The sequence below is a fragment of the Arachis hypogaea genome, chromosome 2 (genome assembly GCF_003086295.3).
Source record: "Arachis hypogaea cultivar Tifrunner chromosome 2, arahy.Tifrunner.gnm2.J5K5, whole genome shotgun sequence".
NCBI classification, from domain to species: domain Eukaryota; kingdom Viridiplantae; phylum Streptophyta; class Magnoliopsida; order Fabales; family Fabaceae; genus Arachis; species Arachis hypogaea.
In genome coordinates this window covers 99950177-99970717 of record NC_092037.1, presented here as the reverse complement: position 1 = coordinate 99970717, position 20541 = coordinate 99950177, and the positions used below count along the sequence as shown (strand labels likewise).

General features: G+C 33.7%; 3 protein-coding genes and 1 pseudogene across 17 annotated transcripts; all 4 read right to left on the bottom strand.

Moving 5' to 3' along the window:
• Positions 1-558: 558 nt before the first annotated feature.
• LOC112756761 (pentatricopeptide repeat-containing protein At2g20710, mitochondrial-like) lies at positions 559-5932 on the bottom strand. 13 transcript variants are annotated; one of them, XM_072221802.1, is made up of 8 exons: positions 5549-5922; positions 5235-5371; positions 4784-4848; positions 4623-4678; positions 4362-4416; positions 3796-3918; positions 2541-3208; positions 559-2005 (listed from the first exon to the last, which is right to left on the bottom strand). In XM_072221802.1, exons 7-8 carry the CDS (start codon positions 2889-2891, stop codon positions 743-745), a joined length of 1614 nt encoding a protein of 537 aa, XP_072077903.1. In that variant the 5' UTR covers positions 2892-3208; positions 3796-3918; positions 4362-4416; positions 4623-4678; positions 4784-4848; positions 5235-5371; positions 5549-5922; the 3' UTR covers positions 559-742. The 13 variants fall into 13 exon arrangements, with proteins under 13 accessions (XP_072077903.1, XP_072077885.1, XP_072077894.1 ...); XM_072221784.1 differs by having other exon boundaries at positions 5235-5366; XM_072221793.1 differs by having other exon boundaries at positions 3827-3918; positions 5235-5366.
• Positions 5933-6474: 542 nt separating this feature from the next.
• Positions 6475-8767, bottom strand: LOC140180552 (pentatricopeptide repeat-containing protein At2g20710, mitochondrial-like). The gene is made up of 2 exons (XM_072221777.1): positions 8190-8767; positions 6475-8014 (listed from the first exon to the last, which is right to left on the bottom strand). The coding sequence occupies exons 1-2, from the start codon at positions 8484-8486 to the stop codon at positions 6743-6745; spliced, it is 1569 nt and encodes a 522-aa protein (XP_072077878.1). The 5' UTR covers positions 8487-8767; the 3' UTR covers positions 6475-6742.
• A 576-nt stretch (positions 8768-9343) lies between these two features.
• On the bottom strand, positions 9344-11951 carry LOC112720440 (F-box protein At3g58530-like; annotated as a pseudogene).
• A 2774-nt stretch (positions 11952-14725) lies between these two features.
• LOC112756750 (pentatricopeptide repeat-containing protein At2g20710, mitochondrial) lies at positions 14726-18631 on the bottom strand. 3 transcript variants are annotated; one of them, XR_003179388.3, is made up of 4 exons: positions 18158-18629; positions 16770-17982; positions 16011-16441; positions 14726-15123 (listed from the first exon to the last, which is right to left on the bottom strand). XR_003179388.3 is itself a non-coding variant. In XM_025805377.3 (3 exons), the coding sequence occupies exons 1-3, from the start codon at positions 18452-18454 to the stop codon at positions 15098-15100; spliced, it is 1536 nt and encodes a 511-aa protein (XP_025661162.1). In that variant the 5' UTR covers positions 18455-18629; the 3' UTR covers positions 14726-15097. The 3 variants fall into 3 exon arrangements, 2 of the variants coding, with proteins under 2 accessions (XP_025661162.1, XP_025661158.1); XM_025805377.3 differs by lacking the exon at positions 16011-16441; XM_025805373.3 differs by lacking the exons at positions 14726-15123; positions 16011-16441 and having other exon boundaries at positions 16515-17982; positions 18158-18631.
• Positions 18632-20541: the final 1910 nt, after the last annotated feature.

The window sequence follows — 20541 nt, the reverse complement described above, 5'->3', positions numbered from 1 at the left end:
TTAATAATGACAATTATTATTATCGTCTCTAAAAATACACAAATACATCAAAATAAGTTATATTTAATAAGAATTTTTTTAATTAAAAAAAACTATTTCTCAAAAATAAATTACAATGGCAACTGTATTTTTCTTTCTTTTTCACATTTTTTGCTATTTTTTTACTAATTTTTTAATGAAGCAATTTTCCGGATTTTTTTTAAACAAAATACAGTTTAAGATTTAAATTATCTACTCTGTTTTTAAGGTGAATCTCTCTGAAAACGAACGTAGCCCGTAGTCGTAGAGTTGTATAGAGGGTTTTCTTTTTTTTTGTCAGGAGGGTTTTCTTTTTTTCGGTTTTTGTCAAAATTTGAACAAAGCATTTTTTTTTTAAAACATCTGAAACCGTTTTTTTTTTCCTACAGAAACCCCTTCTCATGGTAAACTACTCTTAACAAAAATGCAAAATGTCACTAGTTAACAAATTTTATATGGATTCAATTCCTTATCATCTTTCCTGTTTCTATAATGATATTCAACACCTTTTCTGGTCGGAAATCATATTCAACACGTACATATTTAAATTTCAGTGTTATTTGAAATGGATAACTCTATCAATTTAAGAGTTTATACAAAAAATAACCTGGCATTTTACACAGATGCATACATAGATCATGAATGACACTATGACAGCAAGCCATTAGGTTAAATTGGTAATCCTAACCTACATATACAAAAATGTGTACAACAAATGCAAGACCTATTGCAAGAATTGCTTATCATTGCTGCATCTGTATTCCTTGGCTTTTGAAACTACATTTGTTTGTTTACGTGAATCTCCAAAGAACAAATCAATTACATGCACATTTGATTCAACATCCTTAATCCAATTCATCAACTTCTTGTGAACGTCAAGGGAGACAAGATCCTTGCTCCTAAGTAACCGTACCAACTCCTCTACTTCCTCCATATCTCCTTTACTTTTCAAGTATTCAAAAATGGCAGCCAAAGATTCCCAAAATTGCATCCAGTGATGCTCCACTTCACAGACAGAAATGGCTTCTTTGATATATTCAATAGCCATTGAAAAATTACCTTGTTCAATATACCCACATGAGAGATAGGACCAAGTCTTTGAATTTGGCTCTCCGTTGTTTATGATTGTCCAATCAACAACAGATTCAGCTGCCTCCATATTGCCCTTCTTGCTGTAAGCTCCAATAATCAAGTTTGGAATCCGAATATCAAAACCCAGATTTTTAGATTCCCAATTCTTAAATATATTCTCAGCACTTTCAAAGTCATCAAACTTAAGAACTGAAGCAATTACAGCTAAATAAGCTCTACTGTATAACTTCCCATCTGTTGTTAAAATTTTCCATAACCTCATCACTTCTTCTTTCTTGCCTATCGCTGCATATCGAGTCATAAGGAAAGTAAGGGCCACTCTCCTCTTTTTGTTAGTTATGAGCCTCTCTGATTTCTTTAAGACATTAAAAGCTTTATCAAAGAGTCCTTGTTTCCTATAACAATTGGCTGCAATAGCATAAACAGTCCAATCTAAATGCCAGTACTGAATCCAATTATGCTCTAACTGTGCGAGAAGCTTGTCAATTCCCTCCGTATTAGAAGTGGCAGCGTAAGCACTTATCAGGGTACCAAATGTATAGCTATTGAAATTAATACCCTCTTCTTGCATTTCACATACCAAATTTTCCAATTTGTCATAGTTCTGTGTTTGATAGTAGAGATTAAGCAAAACATTTCTTGACAAAATCGACCTTGCAAAACCCAAAGCTCTCATCTTCTCCATGATGCGCTCTGCACTACCCACATCCCTAGCATGAGCACAGCAATTAAGAAGAGAGCTGTAACATTCTCCAGTTCGTAAGTACTTTGGAATGCTATTAAAATAGAATTCTGCTTCTTCTAGTCCATTAACTTTCCCAATCAAGTCCAATCTTATCGCAAGATCTCCAGATTTATGTTTGGAAAATCCTTTCTCAAACATCCATGTCGATACCTGTAGAGATGATTCATGTTACTCAATAGAAGGTAAATGAAAAGGCATAAAAAAGCCAACACACCTACTGACATGCAAAGTTTGTTGCTGTAATAGCAGAAGAATAAAGATAAGGCTATAGAAGATCCCAAAACTTGAGAGAAAGAAGCATTATTTTGAATCTTAGTCACACAATCAAATCAACCCACAACTTCCAGGGAATCAAAACAGAGATATACCATTCTTCTAACGTTGAACAAAATTGTCAACTGAACACTGAGAAATGACACCCTAAAATGCAATTCATTAGTCATTTTTAACAAAGGTTAGACCTTCAAAACACATCCCAGTGAAACACTTTCAAAATTGTAATGTCTAATTCTTCTAATACAAATCTCCCTAATAATTCTCAAATTTCTTGTATACTCGCACCAATTGGATATGCAGCTAGATCAAAATTTATCCTATACTATGATTGAATAGAAGGGGGAAAAAACCACAAATTTAAATAATTTAATTAACTATTAAAAGTAATTAGTAGTAGCAAAAACAATACCTCGAGGGCGTTTCTATATCTTCTGCGTGATCTGAGTTTCCTGATAACAGATAGGAGTCTGTTGTAGTTAACAGTTCCGCCATCTCTAATCCACTTCTCGATTATCGGAACCACCAAGGACGGCGATTCAGGAGCCGTGAAGATCCGACGGTATAAGTCGCGCAAAGGAAGCTTCTGGAAAAATGGTGTCCTCGGAACTGAAACGACGCTGCTTTGTTCCTTCTTGACTGTTAATAGGCTGGAGGTGGCGGAGGACTGTGAAGGAAGCTTAGGGGTTGCAAAAAATGAAAACCGTTTTATAAATTGAAATGATTTATGTGAAATGCTGAGGATTTGTGTAGCAAAACTCATCTAATCTAAGAGCCTAGGAAGAAGGGTTATAGTGGAGAATTAGAAACATCTGCAAAAGCTTGAGGAAGATGAGAGAGAGAGAGAGAGGAATAAGAAAGAGAACATGTTGGTACAGTTTAAAGGAACACTGAAGAACCGATGTGGCTGAGCAGAGGCTAATATTGACGCCGGAGCTGGAGGAGGCGGTGTTGCGACGGCTGTGGCTGCAACCACGTTGATAAGCTTGGGTTTAGTTGAAAAACTCATCCAAGTTGTTCAAGCTTCTCACTGATCTTGAATTTTTATTCATCGTTTAACAATTTCCAAATGCTCCATTCCTTCATATCAAAATAATCATTTCAGTCAAAATAAGCATAAATAATCAATTAACTCTACTGAAAATATAATTTATAACACTCATACAATGCACCCATCAATGGTTATGTCATTGCTATCATCTATGTGAAAAATAAAATACAATACAATGAAACATCAACTAAAAAATAATATAGCAGGGGTAGCTGGACATATTATTCATAGCAGCAGCAAATAGCAAATAGCAAGCATTTGTGTAACAGATTTAACTCGAATTGAAGTCCACCCAAATTGAGAATACTCAAACACACTCAAATATACAATTAATCACATACTCAAATACAGAGAACACAAATGCAAAAGAGAAGACAAGCTGCAGAACACGCTGAAATATACCAAAAACTTCATCAGAGCAGCAGAACTTTTCAATAAAAATTCATATAAGTCCATACAACTTCATATAAAACTGCAACAAAAAAAAAACATGAACGCAAAAGAGAAGACAAGCTGCGAAAGAGAAGAGAAGAGACGACAACACAAACGTGAACATGGAGAAGAAAAGAGAAGAGAAACATTGGCTTGACAAGGATACATGAACTGAAAAACGTGCCTACGAAGATGAAGGTGTGACGGCGATTAACCTTGGTCACAGTGGTCCGACGACGGCGACGCGGTGGTGGTACTGGCGGCGATGACAGGGGCTTGGCTTCAACTGGAGCTCTTCGATGGTGACCTGTGATTGAGAGGAGAGGGAGGTGAGAAGAACAGAGGATGCCCTGATTAGAAATAGCAAAAGGGTAAAGGTTCTGAAAACCGAACCGGTCATCGAACCACTTTAGCTACTGGTTCCCTGATTTATTGGTTCAACCGAAATAACCGTTTTATAATAAAATAATAAATAAAATACAAATAAACACATTAAAACATAATTATAATTTACTTTATATATATATATATATATATATCAACAAAATGTTGGTGATAGCTAAATTCATTGTTTGCCTTCTCTTAAAGATTATATAACTTGGTTTATTGTACAAACAAGAAAACCTCATTTTGAAACATATGCACAGAATAACTGAAGGATAGGACCATGCTAATACAAACTGGAATTTTTGCACTAAAAGGCCTCTTCAAACCCACACATTCAACAAATTATTAAAAAAAAGTACATACCTTGCATTAAATCAAGCAAACATTACAATTTGTCTTGATATTAGTTCACTCAGTCCTAAGAATACATAAGTTAAGCACTTTAATCAAACAAACAGAAAGAAATAAGTATGCAAGAGAGTTACAGCTCATTTGGTTTCCATTTATAAGCTGTGACATATACTATGATAAAGTCTTTACAAAGATATTCTTCAGGAACATAAAGTTTTTAACAAAAGAAACATAAACCAAATAAGCTCTCTTACAAAATTAGCATAAACTCACAAGCTCTAATTTAAGAAGATGATCACATGGGTGAAACCCACGACACTTCAAATTCACTGTAGACAGCAAAAACAATAAAAGAGTGCATAAAAGATATCATCTTAGTCCAATTTGCTTCATACCAAAGAATAAAATGTAACAAGCATGACTTTGACATTAACCTGGAGACGGTCTAAAGAAATATGCCAGGACGTACTGGATGCGACTTCCTTCCTGTCACACTCACCTGATTATAATGAAAGGTATACATGTTATGTCGCTATAATTTGCATTCATGCATAAAACTTAGGGTGAGTATGTTAACAGAATCAAGATGGGGGAGAATGTTTCATAGATGAGATTTGTGTATAAAATTTTATATAAGTTCTCACGCAGGAAAAGAGAAATGATTTATTTTCCTAAAGAATTTGCTAAAGGTCCCCCCTAACAACTAAATGACAGAAGAAAAGGAGCACATTGATATGCTGCGTGTAATATATTTATTGCCTAAAATTTGCATAACACTGTGTTCTCCTCCATCTTAGGCTTTTCTACCCCATTTTTAATTTTTACTTCTTACCACTCACACTTAACATACTCCAGTTAAGTAATACATTTGCCGATTCAACTTACCCTTTCAGCATTTCCTTCATCAACATTACCAGCATTGTCATCACCTTCATCTTTTCCTTGCATTACATTTCTTATCATGCCAAGCACAGTATCTCCGGGTTTCAAAGCCACCAGTTTGGCTAAGAAGTTCACCTGCACTGACAGAAATTTTAAAAATGCATATATGAAGGTTTTTTTTAAACAAACAAAATGTAGTACACTTTTAGGTTTCTGTATAGATGAAGTAAGACAAAAGTAGAGTATTTTAAATAATATTGCCCTTCAAATGAGCACCACGTTAAAATCAAAATAGGGAAACTACATATCAAGCACACCTCCGGCTCAGGAAGAGTATATAATCCGAAGGGCTGACCGGTGGAACAGAGTTGGCGCCGGCGGGGCAGTAGCTGCGGGACGGAGGCAGGAGGCGAGACCGGTGACGGTGGTTTCGAAGCACAAACGGTGGCTGCACGATCGAGGGAAAGGAAGTTGCGACAGTGACTCCGAAGCTTGATGTTGCGACAGTGACTCCGAAGCTCGATGTTGCGACAGCGGCGGTAGCAGGCCGGTGGCTGGACAGAAGTCAGGGAGTGAGGGAGGAGCTCGGTGACGATGAGAGGAAGGAGCAGCTCAAGGTCGAGGGTGATGGGAGGAGTGCTGCGCGTTTCGCCGTTTTGGAGTGAGGGTTGGGGAATGGTTAGGGTTCCTCAATCCAAGCAGCGCGGTTTTTTGGAAAAATTCAGAAAACGGCCGGGTTCCGGTTTGGTTCGACGGACCGATTCCCGGCCGATTTGACGGTCTAATACCGGTTTTCAAACTTCCAGTTTTAGCATCTGTTCAAATCGTTTTCTCCGTCGATTTGGGATTCAATCGATCCGACCGACCGGTTTGAATCGGCTTTCAAAATCTTAAACTTAGAGAATCATAAATTCAGAATAATATTTTGGACAGAAATTTATTTAAATTTTAATATTTTTATCTCAATGCCTTGCAACAAATGCTATTTAAGTGGTTTTAAGCTTTAAAAAAAATTGAAATGATTTTTTAAATTTTTAAAAATATTTTAAAAAAGATAAAAGTAATTTAATATTTAAATATTTTATATAAAAATATTTTTTATTTATTAATTATATTTAAATAAAACAATATAATTTTTTTAATAATCTAATAACACTCAAACAAACTCTAATATATATTACCATTTTTTGTGTGCCTACTATTAACATATTCTTTTCTTTTTTGGTGACTAAACTATTACCAATTTGCCATGAATCAACCATCAAATATTTCAAACTCAAATTTCCTCAACCAAAAGTAATTACATAATACTGATTTCCCATCCTTTTACTTTCTTTCTATCAAATTAAATTTGAACTGAAACATCTTAGAAAATTTAACAGTGATACATAGATCATAAATGTAAACCAAATGTTGGTCCTAAACTTTATTGTTGAAAAGATGTGTACACCAAGTGTAAACCCTAATTCATGATCTGACTAATTGAGACTTGAGAGTCATCCCTTAACATTTTATTGTTGGCTATGGCAGAAGTCAGGGTTGTTTCCATCTTCCTCTGGCTCTGAAATTTCACCAATTTGTTTATGTGAATCGCCTTCCAGCACATCAGTTGCAGGCACATTTGATTCCACATCCTTAATCCAACTCATCAGCTTGTTATGAACATCAAGGGAGATAAAATTCTTGCTACCGAGTAACCTTATCAAATCCTCTGCCTCCTCTATATCTCCATTAAATTTCAAGTACTGAAAAATGGCAGCTAAGGATTCCGGTAGTGGCCTCCACTTACACCCTTCACAGATAGAAACAGCCTCTTTCATACATCGAACAGCCCTCGCAAAATTTCTTTGTGAAATATATCCAAACAAGAGCCATGACCAAGTCCATAAATTTGGCTTTCCTCCCTTCATGATTGTCCTATTAACAATGGCTTCAGCTTCCTCCATATTGCCCTTTCTGCTGTAAGCTGCTATCATCAAGTTTGGAATAAAGAAATTTTTTAAATACCGGTTTCTAGATTCCCACTCGTCAAAGATAATCTTAGCAAGTTCGATGTCATCCAACTTGAGAAATGAATTTATTACAGCTGAATAATAGTCACTTTTGAGTAACTTCCCATCCATCTTGTAAATATTCCACAACCTCATCACTTCTTCTTTCTTCCCTATTGTTGCATATTGAGTCATAAGGTAAGGAAAGGCCTCTTTCCAGATTGTAGAACTCGCACGCTCCTCTGATTTCTTTAAAGCATTAAAAGCTTTATCATGAAGCCCGAGTTTGCCATAAGAATTGGCTGCCACAGCATAAACACTCCACCAATCTGCATGTTGGGAATACGATGAATCATCTTCTAACTGTGCAAGATGTTTGTCGATTCCCTCAATATCAGATTTGGCCGCATATGTATTAATCAAGGTGGCAAATGTAAATCTATCGAATTTAATACCCTCTTCTTTCATTTCAAGCAACAAATTTTCCACTTTGTCATAGTTTTGTGTTTGATAGTAGAGGTTAAGCAAAGGATTTCTTGCCATAGTAGACCTTGCGAAACCCAAATGTTTCATCTGCAGCATGATCCTTTCAGCTTTATCCACATCTCTAACTTGAGCATAGCAATTAAGAAGAGAGCTGTAACATTCTGCAGCTCTTAAGTCTGTCGGAATGCTATCAAAATAGGATTCAGCTTCTTCTATTCCCTTAACCTTTGCAATCAAGTCCAGTCTTATACTAAAATCTCCAGATCTAGGTTCAGAGTATCCTTTCTCGGACATCCAAAATGATACCTGCAAACACGGTTCATTTTAACAAAGATCCCAAAACTCAACCCAGAAAAACATAGTATCTTTAACATTTGAATCGCATTTTGCAGCTAGATCATGACTCAACCTAAAGTTCGAATAAATAATATTTTTATTAATTAATTAACGACTAATTAGTAATTAACGATGATGAAGATACCTCGAGGGCGTCTTTATATCTTTTGCGTGACCTAAGCTGCTTGATAACGAATAGCAGTTTATCGTAGCTAAGAGTTTGGCCATCCTGAACCCACTGCTCGAGAATCGTAACAACCGGGTGAGTTTGATCTCTCACATGGAAGATCCGACGGTACAAATGCTGCGGGAGATGAAGGACGGCGCTTTGGTTCTCCTTCGCCGTTGAGAGGTTGGAGGTGGAAGGGGCAGAGGTTGCGTAGGTCACGGAAGAACGAGGAAGAAGACGTAATGCGGATTTCAGACGGCTGAGTACTATCATTTCTTATTCGGAATTCAGAGAGAGAGACGAAGAAGGGTTGCAAGATGCAAGTTTTGTTCTTCAGCAATGGAGTTGCAGTGTGAGCGTTTGGAATAGTAGTGAAATATTGTTTGCGAATACTGCGGAGTGAGCTGTGAGCAACAGCATTTGGTCTCAGTGGCAAAGTTGTAATTCGATGTAACTTCACAAGAAAGAGGTGAATGATTTTGGAAAATAAATCTAAAAACATTCTTAGTATTCGTTAGATTCCCTATCTGAACATTATTACTTCCACAGTCCACACAATTAGTAGCTAAACAAAAATGATTAATATTCTTGGCGACATTTCGTACATAGCATTTAAATAGGGTAAAATTTCAAATCTTTAATTTGGTACCGCAACACGTAAATAGATTGCTTTATGTAAACCAACATACAAAAACAGAGAATTATTGATCGCATTTGTTAATACCTCTCATTCTGAATTCAGTCAATATGTGATTATGGATCAATTTTATATTTTGGCAAATAAGCCACTTTGAGTACGAAAACATCTTCATAGAACCGTTGAATATCAACATAGTACTTATAAGTTATAAACCTATTTTAACCCCCTGTTTTTGTGACTAATTCAAGTTCCTCATAGCCAAAATTGTAGACTCAGCATTTACTCTGCAGTGGAAATGCTTTTACCTAGTTGAATAATGACAAAAATCCTCACATGTGCAATCAAGAAAGGAATAACTTCTTTTAGTGTCCTAGAAAAATCCTCTTACTACATGTGAAATATTGAATTATGTTTATAATATACTAGAAAATAAGAAAAATAAGGAAATAGCATCATGATGTTAGATACATGCACGTTGGAAGATTTTTAGCTAGGGAAAATGATCCTCTTTATTATCAAACATTAAATATTGATTTGCAATTCCTATACATCCATTCACATCAAGAGTTGTAATTTTGTCAGAACAGGACTTTGAGAGTTCCTCCAGGCATTTATCAGTCACACCAGTTATTCCAAACAAGCTGCAAACATTTCCTTTCAACACATTAGCAAGATAAGAGTTTTTTAAGGTAAAAAATAAATATAAAGAGGCTCAATTTACATTGTTGCTGTAGCAAGGACATATATCTATATATGTAAGCAACAAGCGTGTGCATATGTCACTGCATTACTTTAGACATTGCACCACCAATACCATATATGCAAGTTCAACAAATTTCTCAAGTTGACATACCTTAGAAATTCAAGAGGTACAGTTTTGTGCAATGGATATAACTCCTTTATCCGTCACTCGGACACACCTAGCAATCAAAATGAGATCTAGCTCGATTACTTTTATATATTAGAAAGTTGCATATATTACAGTTAATGCTTCATTTACCATGTCAAATTCAGAGATGCAAGGTTCTTGGACTTAGAAATATAGGAAAGTCCTTCATCTGAAAGATTCTACAAACCAAAGTTTTTTTTATCAGAGGTCAATATTTGATATGTTTCTGCCTAGAAATCTCAGTAATCTGAAGATTTTACCTGTGCACCACAGAGATCCAAAAACTTGAGATGCTCTAGAAGGCATATTTTCTTGTAAGCTTCATCTGTGAAACTAAATCAGAGTAATGATGTGAATTAATCCAATTCAAGGTCAAGACAACATTAACAATGCCAACCTAGACAATGCATAGAGATTCAAACTCTGAAGAGATAGGCATTTGTGCAATAATTGCTTCAACCCATCATCTGTTATCTTGATACACCTATGAACGAAATCATGAGATATAAAGTACCATCATAGAGGTATAAAATTATAATTTACTCCAATGTTAATTTTAATCATCTAAGCGTACAGCTGCTTGATATATTATTAATATGAAATGTAAAAAAGCCAAAATGTTTGCATCTTGCATGGAACAGGAGTTACAAACAAACACAGGCATCTAACATGCCAGCATACATTTTCAAACTATGCATAAACGTTTTGAAAGACATCTACAAATTTTCATAATATGAAAATTGTTCTTTATAATCGCATAATGTGTTTGATGATACAGAAGCTGTTATAAATCAATGCAAATACCTAGTCAGATTCAGTGACACTAGTTCTGGATAATTCTCAGCAACACATTGTAAGCCACGGTCTGATATATTCTGCAATTATTAAATTCAGATAACTAGTTCAGAAACAATTGTTGAAGACATGAATACGAATTCTCAACACCTCAGTTTAGTTCAACACATAACTGTAATTACAAAACTGCACTAAGACAATAAGCTTCAACTCTTCATCTGTCACAACAAAGAGGCTGAAATTACAGTTCCAAATAACTCACTGTCATTCATTTAAATAATAGCTTTGCTGACTCCATTTAAATAACTCACTCTCCTTGGATTGAACTTTGAGTTCAAAATTAAGGATATAAACAGTTAATTTAAATGTCATAAGAAAATATTAAATCACCTCACATTCCAGTAGATGGAAAGTTTTTCAGCTGAGGGCAGCAACTGGTTATTGCTTCAATTCCTGTATCTGAGATTTTTTGGCAGCCATTGAGATTTAAAGACTCCAAGCATTGAAGAGATTCAAAGCACTAGAAATGCTTGAAAACTTTGGTTAGAATGGAAGTCAGAAGATAATTTACATCGTAAGGTAGTTGTGCAAATATTGTTAATTAAGGTTATCTTCTTTCTTTTAAAATGAAAAGAAGTAACTGATTGTTATTTCAGAACTGAAAATATCAACTTAGCAAGCATAACAGATAGACATAGTATTCACTTTAGATGAAAAAGAATCTGTTACCTTTTGCTTAATAAGGATGAGATGCGAGTCTTCAACGTCTCGCGCAAATTCGAGGTCAATCTTCTTTACATGGTGATATCTAGGCTACAACAACCAAGCAAATTTCATCCCAAAAGTCCAAAACACCATTAACTAAAATATGCTGAAAAAACAATTACAAAGGGGAAACTAAAAAAAAAAGGTTCAGGAAAGTCCTTCATAGTATCTCTAATCTTTACTTTGAAAATCTAAAGTTTACAACAGTTACTAACTGCAGCATCATCAATATAATCATCACACTTCACAGGACAAAAAGAGTTTAACTTGGACACATTTTTAGTATCATTTCATCTATCCTACATATTCATCAATCATATATTGCCAAATCCCTAAAAGCTTTATCAAAGAGTCCTTGTTTCCTATAACAATTGGCTGCAATAGCATAAACAGTACAATCTAAATGCCAGTACTGAATCCGATTATGTTCTAACTGTGTGAGAAGCTTGTCAATTCCCTCCGCTTTAGAAGTGGCAGCGAAAGCACTAATCAGAGTACCAAATGTATAGCTATTGAAATTAATACCCTCTTGCATTTCACATACCAAATTTTCCAATTTGTCATAGTTCTGTGTTTGATAGTAGAGATTAAGCAAAACATTTCTTGACAAAATCGACCTTGCAAAACCCAAAGCTCTCATCTTCTCCATGATGCTTTCTGCTCTATCCACATCCCTAGCATGGACATAGCAATTAAGAAGAGAGCTGTAACATTCTCCAGTTCTTAAGTACTTTGGAATGTTCTGCTTCTTCTAGTCCATTAACCTTCCCAATCAAATCTACTCTTAACAATTTGAATAGGAAGTGCAATTTTCCCTTCCCTTTGTTTTTGATTGAATCAGAACTTTGCATCAAATATAACAAAACCATATCATATGTTTAATTTTTTCTTAACAATTTTTCTTAACAATGCTGCATAATTTGGCACCCCCCAGAAAGTGTATTCTTGCTGATGATGAGTCAACTGGAACAATTGGCAAGTGTCTATCCAGCATCGATGTTGAGAAAGTTGAAACTAACAGGCGAGCTCTCAGGAAGCTCCTCTTCACTCCTGGAGCTCTTCAGTATCTCAGTGAAGTTATCCTCTTTGAGAAAACCATGTCTTGTTAGCTTAATATGTGTTAAAATAGTTTGTTATGATGATGACTTGATTTCACTTTGTCATGCTTAGTTTCTGTGTTTTCCTGTTGCATGTCTGTCTGACTTTTCAGCTAATGATCATGAATAGAACCAGCTAGGCTTGGTAATAATTAGTCATGTAGTTCCACCTATTTAGTGTTTTATTTGTTGGCATTTATGACTGTGTTTTATGTGATTATCTGATTGATGGATCTTATGTAAAACTAACTGTATTATGCTGGTTCTTGTTCAATAAAGTGTTAGATAATTAGCATATCTTAAATTCTTAACTGGATTAAAAGTAACTAGGAATTGAATATTTAAATCAGGCTTGGCTGCTTTTTTTGTTCCTTGACTTCTTTTTTACGTGAATCAAGCAGTTCTATACACCACTTATCGAAGAAGCTTATACAAAAACTTCCATTCAAGTTACATGGACTTGCTGTTAGATCAACTTTCCATCCATCTCATTCTATTTTCTTTATTTGTACAAAGCAGAGTGTTCGTGTGTATGATTTATTGAAGATTAAGCTCATAAAGAAGCTAGATACTGGGCTCCGTGAAGCCTCATCTATTGCAGTTCATCCTGGAGGTATGATTGTTTATTTTTATTTATTGATAACAAAAGAGAGAATTTCATTAGTTAATAGAACAAACAGTACACAGGAGTCAAGGAAAAGATATCTTCCCTAAGCCATAAAAATAAAATAAAAAAGAAAACCATAGAAATCAGTGAACTGTAGCTTCCCAATCTCATAATGTCTAAGAGGGAAAGTTCTCTGAAAAGTCATTAATATGCTTTGCACCAGATAGACACTAAACGCCTAATTCTATCCCAAACAATAACATTTCCTAAGGATCTAGGAGGTGTGATTATTGTTGTTATGCAGATGTTGCATAATCAATTAGTTTTTCATAAAAATGAAATTATTTCTTCATAATTACTTGTCTGTATGCTCTGTTTATAGGTGATAATTTAATTGTTGGGAGCAAAGAAGGGAAGCTGTGTTGGTTTGATATGGACCTTTCATCTAAACCTTATAAAACTCTCAAGTAAGTTTTGTTATTAGCTAGTGAATGAGCTAAATATTACTTCACTGCATTAGCATTCATCTTACCCCCTTTGTTTGTTCTTTTGTTTGCAGGAAAGAAGTTTTGCATCTTTACAAGTACAAGATGAAAGCAAGAGTTATTATTAACAACAAATTATTGTATTCTAAATATAAAGCTCTAGAGTATTTCAAGTAAAATGGTCTTGAAAAATAAGTTTATTCATAATTGCTTTATGAACTTGAAGCTGACCGGCACAGAATGACTTTTACTATGTTAGTTGTCTAAAATTGGAAGTGGTAGAAATGCTCTAGGCATTGAAGTAGAAGGGAAATGTGCAACTGGTTCTCAAAAATTGGAGTAATATCCTAGTGTAATAATTGTGAGACTTTATTTTATGATTGATGTTGTACTTTGTAGCTTTATATGATTATTTGTATTAAGTTATATTGTATTATATAACTTAAGATAGATCAATTATATTTTATAAATTCAGGATATGTTTGAACTTTGCTATTGCTCATTCTTTGGATTAAGTTATATTGTATCTATCATATCTAGCAATAATTAGTTACGATAATATATAGGTCACTAATAACTTATATTAACTAACAAAGTAAAGAAAATTAGTAATATTGAATTGTAACATGTAGAAGAAGAATAAATTAGTGTATCAACTAATGAAATATAACTCAGTAACCACTAAACCATTTACTTGCACAATTTCGTACTATTAAACTACCATCATTCAGACAATCAAACCAAATCAATGAAAAATATAACTAGCCACATTACTAAGCACATTAATCAACCATAACTACACAAGTATATGCAAATAATTTGAGTTTTATAGTTAATGGAATTGGAAACAAAACAGGAATTTGTTGCTTCTAATTAGCCCAAACAAATAAGTAGAGCCTAGAATTGGCGCAATGAAACAGAGCACTATATAGTTGTAATTGTTGCTGTAACAATATATAGTTCAACCTGAATATTATCATGCTGCCACTCCACAAACTTTTACCACGAAATCCAATGCCACTCCACAAACTTTTACTACGAAATCCAATGCAATGTATAAGATCAAAACTCAGAATGCCATTATTGGAAGTAGTCATTTAGACAGCTCATGCAAATATCAATTAAATCAAGAACCAAAATTATAAGCCTTCAATATAACCTTCACGCAATTAAATTGCCATGCTAAACTCAGCAGTCAGCAGGGATCCAAGAATGATTCATGATGCAATCAGCATTCCGAAACGTGTCTTTGTAGGTTTTCAATTATTTAATGTACACTTAAGTGCCATTTGTTGAGCTTAAATGAAAGGAACAATTAACACTTAATTCGTGGCTTTTTTATACACTTTACTTAAAATAATTCTACCATATTTAAAAAGAAAAAAGAAAATCGAACTGAATGATACAAAAATAAATTACAGGTATTGATTGTGTTCCTAAAGGTCATATATTTATACTCAAAACATCGTACATTTCCTAGAGCTACAATTTCTACTTCTTGCTTCTTCCTGTTTACACATGCAATCTGGCATGGGAAGCGTATAAAGAGAAGCACCAGGCTTTTTCAACTCGATGCCCTTTTGATCACTGTGATAAAGCATGCCTTTCATTTGTTGTTTGAAAACTTCCCACCTGCATAATTATGCATAAATTAAAACATCAAGTTATGAGAATGGAAGTTATCGATATTGAAATAAAAGTAACTTAAGGATGGTTGGCAGCCTGGAATAACAGTAACATGAACATTTATAGAAATAAGTGATAAATAACATCGAATTCGTTTTGAGACAAGCATCCAAATCATAAAAAGGGTGAAATATTATCTTCTAAACTGTGCCATTAGTCATAATAAGTTAATAGCCACTGGCTAAGCATTAGTTTGTGTTGAGAAAGGAGTTCTAATCTGCCTGAAAAGGATAAAATCAACCAAATGTGTATGCAGCAATTATTTTTAATAAATATTAATAAACCTCAACAAAAACATAAACATAACATTATCTATCTATAAAGCATTGCAGGAAAAAGCCAAGAATGAAGAACAAAGATTGCCCAATGTCTTCACATATCCAGAATAAAAGACAACCAGAAGCATTATCCTAACCCATGGCAAGGTTGCATAAAATCAATGATAAACATTTAAAGATTACTACCATCATTGAAGTTAAAGAATGTATCTCTATCTAACAGTTTAAATTTTTGAAGAAAAATTCATTGTGTTTGTTGCCAATTGCAATGCTCAGTTAAGGCAATACATTTTCTTGTCCACCCTTAATCTGCCATTGAAATGAAGTAGTTGTTTTATTTTCTTAAGCTCCAACTATTCAACCGAACTAAGTAAATGTCTTACAGTCATCTACCTTCCTAATCTAGGGGTAACTTATTTATCTACTGAAGTTTTATTTTATTGAAAATTTCATGCATTTAAGATAAATGGCACATTTAAGAACGGAGTGATTTTATGTTTTTTCCTTAAAATTTTCATAGAAAAGGAAATAAGTCAAATAAAAATAAAATGGAACCTTAAAGGAGTAGGTCGCAAAGGCAGAGGTGAAGGAAGAAGGACAAAGATCAGAGTCGCTGGTGAAGAACAGGGACAGAGGGGCGACAAAAACCAGGGAAGTGGTGGACCCGAGTGTTGCGGTGCGGCTGAGGAACCGTGTTGCGGTGGCGAGGATCAGAGAAAGAGCGAGACCGCGGATGAAGAGGAACATAGAGCAAGCAACAGTGAGTGAAAGACGGAACCGTGTTGCGGTGGCGAGGATTAGAGAAAGAGCAAGACCGGGGATGAAGAGGAACATAGAGCAAGCAACAGTGAGTGAAAGAGGGGCGAAAACCCTAGTAGAGCAAGCACGGTGTAGGAGAGAACGAGTAACCGAGGAGGTAGCGAAAGAAAGAACGACGACGGTGATTGAAAGAGAATCTGCTAGATTTTCCTATCCCTTCTTTGAATCTGGAATCAAAAGGAAAAGGAGAAGAAATGTCTAATACAAATAAATTGAGAGGTCAATATTTAATTATGAATATTTTCAAAAAAAAAACCGGGATTCAATTTGTAAATATTTTTAAGTGGGTTAATGATACTCCCACATAAAAGTGGGAGTAAGGAATCCATTCACCTACACCAATCGGTCCTAAACTTCATTGTTGAAAAGATGTGTACACCAGATGTAAACCCTAATACATGATTTGCCTAATTGACAGTCACCCCTTAACATTTTATTGATGGCTAAGGCAGAAGTCAGGGCTGTTCCTATCTTCCTCTGGCTTTGAAATTTCACCTGTTTGTTTATGTGAATCGCCTCCCAGCACAGCAATTGCAGGCACATTTGACTCCACATCCTTAATCCAACTCATCAGCTTGTTATGAATATCAAGGGAGATAACATTCTTGCTACTGAGTAACCTTATCAAACCCTCTGCCTCCTCCATATCTCCATTAAATTTCAAGTACTGAAAAATGGCAGCTAAGGATTCTGGTAATGGCCTCCACTTACACCCCACTTCACAGATAGAAACTGCCTCTTTCATACATTGAACAGCCCTCGGAAAATTTCTTTGTGGAATATATCCAAGCAAGAGCCATGACCAAGTCCATGAATTTGGCTTTCCTCCCTTCATGATTGTCCTATTAACAATGGCTTCAGCTTCCTCCATATTGCCCTTTCTGCTGTAAGCTGCTATCATCTTGTTTGGAATAAAGAAATTTATGAAATACCGGTTTCTAGATTCCCACTCCTCAAAGATACTCTTAGCAAGTTCAATGTCATCCAACTTGAGAAACGAACTTATTACAGCTGAATAATAGTCTCTCTTGAGTAATTTCCCATCCATCATGTAAATATTCCACAACCTCATCACTTCTTCTCTCTTCCCTATTGCTGCATATTGAGTCATAAGGTAAGGAAAGGCCTCATTCCAGATTGTATAACTCAGGCGCTTCTCTGATTTCTTTAAAGCGTTAAAAGCTTTATCATGAAGCCCGAGTTTGCCATACCAATTGGCTGCCACAGCATAAACACTCCACCAATCTACATGTTGGGAATACGATGGATCATCTTCTAACTGTGCAAGAACTTTGTCGATTCCTTCTATATCAGATTGGGCCCCATATGTATTAATCAAGGTGGCTAATGTAAATCTATCGAATTTAATATCCTCTTCTTTCATTTCAAGCAACAAATTTTCCACTTTGTCATAGTTTTGTGTTTGATAGTAGAGGTTAAGCAAAGAATTTCTTGCCAAAGTAGACCTTGCAAAACCCAAATGTTTCATCTGCAGCATGATCCTTTCAGCTTTATCCACATCCCTAACTTGAGCATAGCAATTAAGAAGAGAGCTGTAACATTCTGCAGCTTTTGAGTATTTCGGAATGCTATCAAAATAGGATTCAGCTTCTTCTATTCCCTTAGCCTTTGCAATCAAGTCCAGTCTTAAACTAAAATCAGCAGAACTAGGTTCAGAGTATCCTTTCTCAGACATCCAAAATGATACCTGCAAACACGATTCATTTTCACAGAGATCCCAAAAATCAACACAGAAAAACATAGTATCTTTAACATTTGAATCGCATTGTGCAGTTAGATCATGATTCAACCTAAAGTTCGAATAAATAATATTTTTATGAATTAATTAACGACTAATTAGTAATTAATGATGATGACGATACCTCGAGGGCGTTTTTATATCTTTTGCGTGACCTAAGTTGCTTGATAAGGAATAGCAGTTTATCGTAGCTAAGAGTTCGGCCATCCTGAACCCACTGCTCGAGAATCGTAACAACCGGGAGAGTTGGATCGGTCACAGTGAAGATCCGACGATACAAATCCTGCGGGACGTAAACGGCGGCGATTTGATTCCTCTTCGCCGGTGAGAGGTTGGAGGTGGAAGAGGCAGAGGTTGCGTAGGTCACGGAAGAACGAGGAAGAAGACGTAAAGCGGATTTCAGACGAGTGAGTACTACCATTTCTTATTCGGAATTCAGAGATGCAAGATGCAAGTTTTGTTGTTCATCAATGGAGTTGCAGAGTGAGCGTTTGGAAGAGTAGCGGAATATTGTGAATACTGAATACTGAATACTGCGAAGTGCGAAGTGAGCTGTGAGCAACAGCATTTGGTCACAGTGGCAAAGTTGTAATTCGATGTAACTTCACAAGGAAAAGGTGAATGATTTTGGAAAATAAATCTAAAATAAAAAGTTAAAAACACTCTTTAATAGGATTTTTTATTTTAATAAATAATTTAATTATAATAATTACTGAAATAAATAATTTAAAAATATTTATCGAAATAAATATTCTTCTTTTATTTTGTTTATACTGTAAACGAGATATATGTATTTTTTTTAATTTAAAAATAATAAAAAATATTAATATTATCAATAATCCAAACTTTTAACATGTAATTAGTACATAAAAATATTGGTAAAAGAAATTAAAATAGTTATATTTTATCAATTAGTTCTCAAAAAAGTTGATGGAGAATGAGAAGAGAATTGAAACGGTTAATATTTCTAAATTCTCTTTTCACTATCCCATCAACCTCTCTGAGTACTAATTGATCAAATATATTTATTTTAATCTCTTCTATAAACTTTTTCATGTACTAATTGCATGTTAAAAGTTTGAATTATTAATAATATTAATATTTTTTATTATTTTAATTTTTTTAAAAAATAAATATATCTCATTTACACAAACGAGATATACACTTTTTGTATTTACCTGTCTTATCTCGTTTACACGGTAAAAAGAAGAATATTTATTTCGATAAATATTTTTTAAATTGTTTATTTCGGTAATTATTATAATTTATTTATTTATTAAAATAAAAAATCCCTCTTTAATATTCGTTAGATTCCGGATTTTATTATTTAAATTAAAAAATAATATTTACCGATTTAAATAAATTTATAAGTATTTACTAAAATACATTTAATGCTATATCTCAAATATAGTGAAAAAAATTACAAAAAAAAAAACGTATCTCGAATCGAATGTATTGACCTAATACGAGATGCGCTGGTTATATCTCGAATGTATCCGAGATATACTCATATTCTGATATAGAGCTGCGTATCTAAAATACCTGTAAGAAAGCAAAACAAAAGTACTACATCTGAAATATAGTCAAATATTTAAAAGAGTAATGTCAGGTATTTAAATTTTTTTATGAATTAAATTTAATTAAGTTAAATAATAAAAACTAAAATAATATTCATTATATTTTATTTTTGTTATATTAAATTAATTTGTTTAAATTTGGTTAACAAAAAAAATTTAAATATATAATATTATCCTTTTTAAAAATTAACATGTCGAAAATCAAAATTTAAAAAGACGTTTTGTCTTTTTAAATATAATTATTATTTTGTCATAAAATTTTATATTTTAAAAATTTAAATTAATTTTTATGAAGTTAACAGTAATTAAATTTTAAACTTTTGTGTATACAAATTTTAATATAAAGATAAACTAAGAAAATAATATTTAAAAGTTTGTATCATTAACAAAAATTATCTTAAAAAATATAAAAGATAAATAAATTTTTAAATAATTTAAAAATATGATAAAATAACTTAAAAAATCATAAATTTTTTACGATTGACAAACAAATTTTTTAGTTAGCAATTAATTTGTAGATTTATTCTAATTTTGTAAAAATATTTTGGATAATTATTTAAAATATATATAAAAAATTGGAATAAAATTCGTTCTCTGAAGTTATTTTAAAATTCTTTTAAAAAAATTGATCATTCACAAAAAAATATTTATTTTGTGTGAAATTACTAAATTTTATAGATAAAAATATTTTATTTTTAATAATAATTATAAAATATTACATTAAATTAAAATTTTATTTTCATAAAATCGGATTTTGACTATATCTTGAATGCAGTGCCTCTATTTTACTTCTTTGCACGTATCTCAGATGCACTAATCCATTTCAGAATATAAGCATATTTCGGATGTCGTGTATCTGAGATGCTCTCAGCGTCCCGTATCACAGAACGAGTCCGTGTATTCAAGATACATTTCTCCCACGATATCCGAG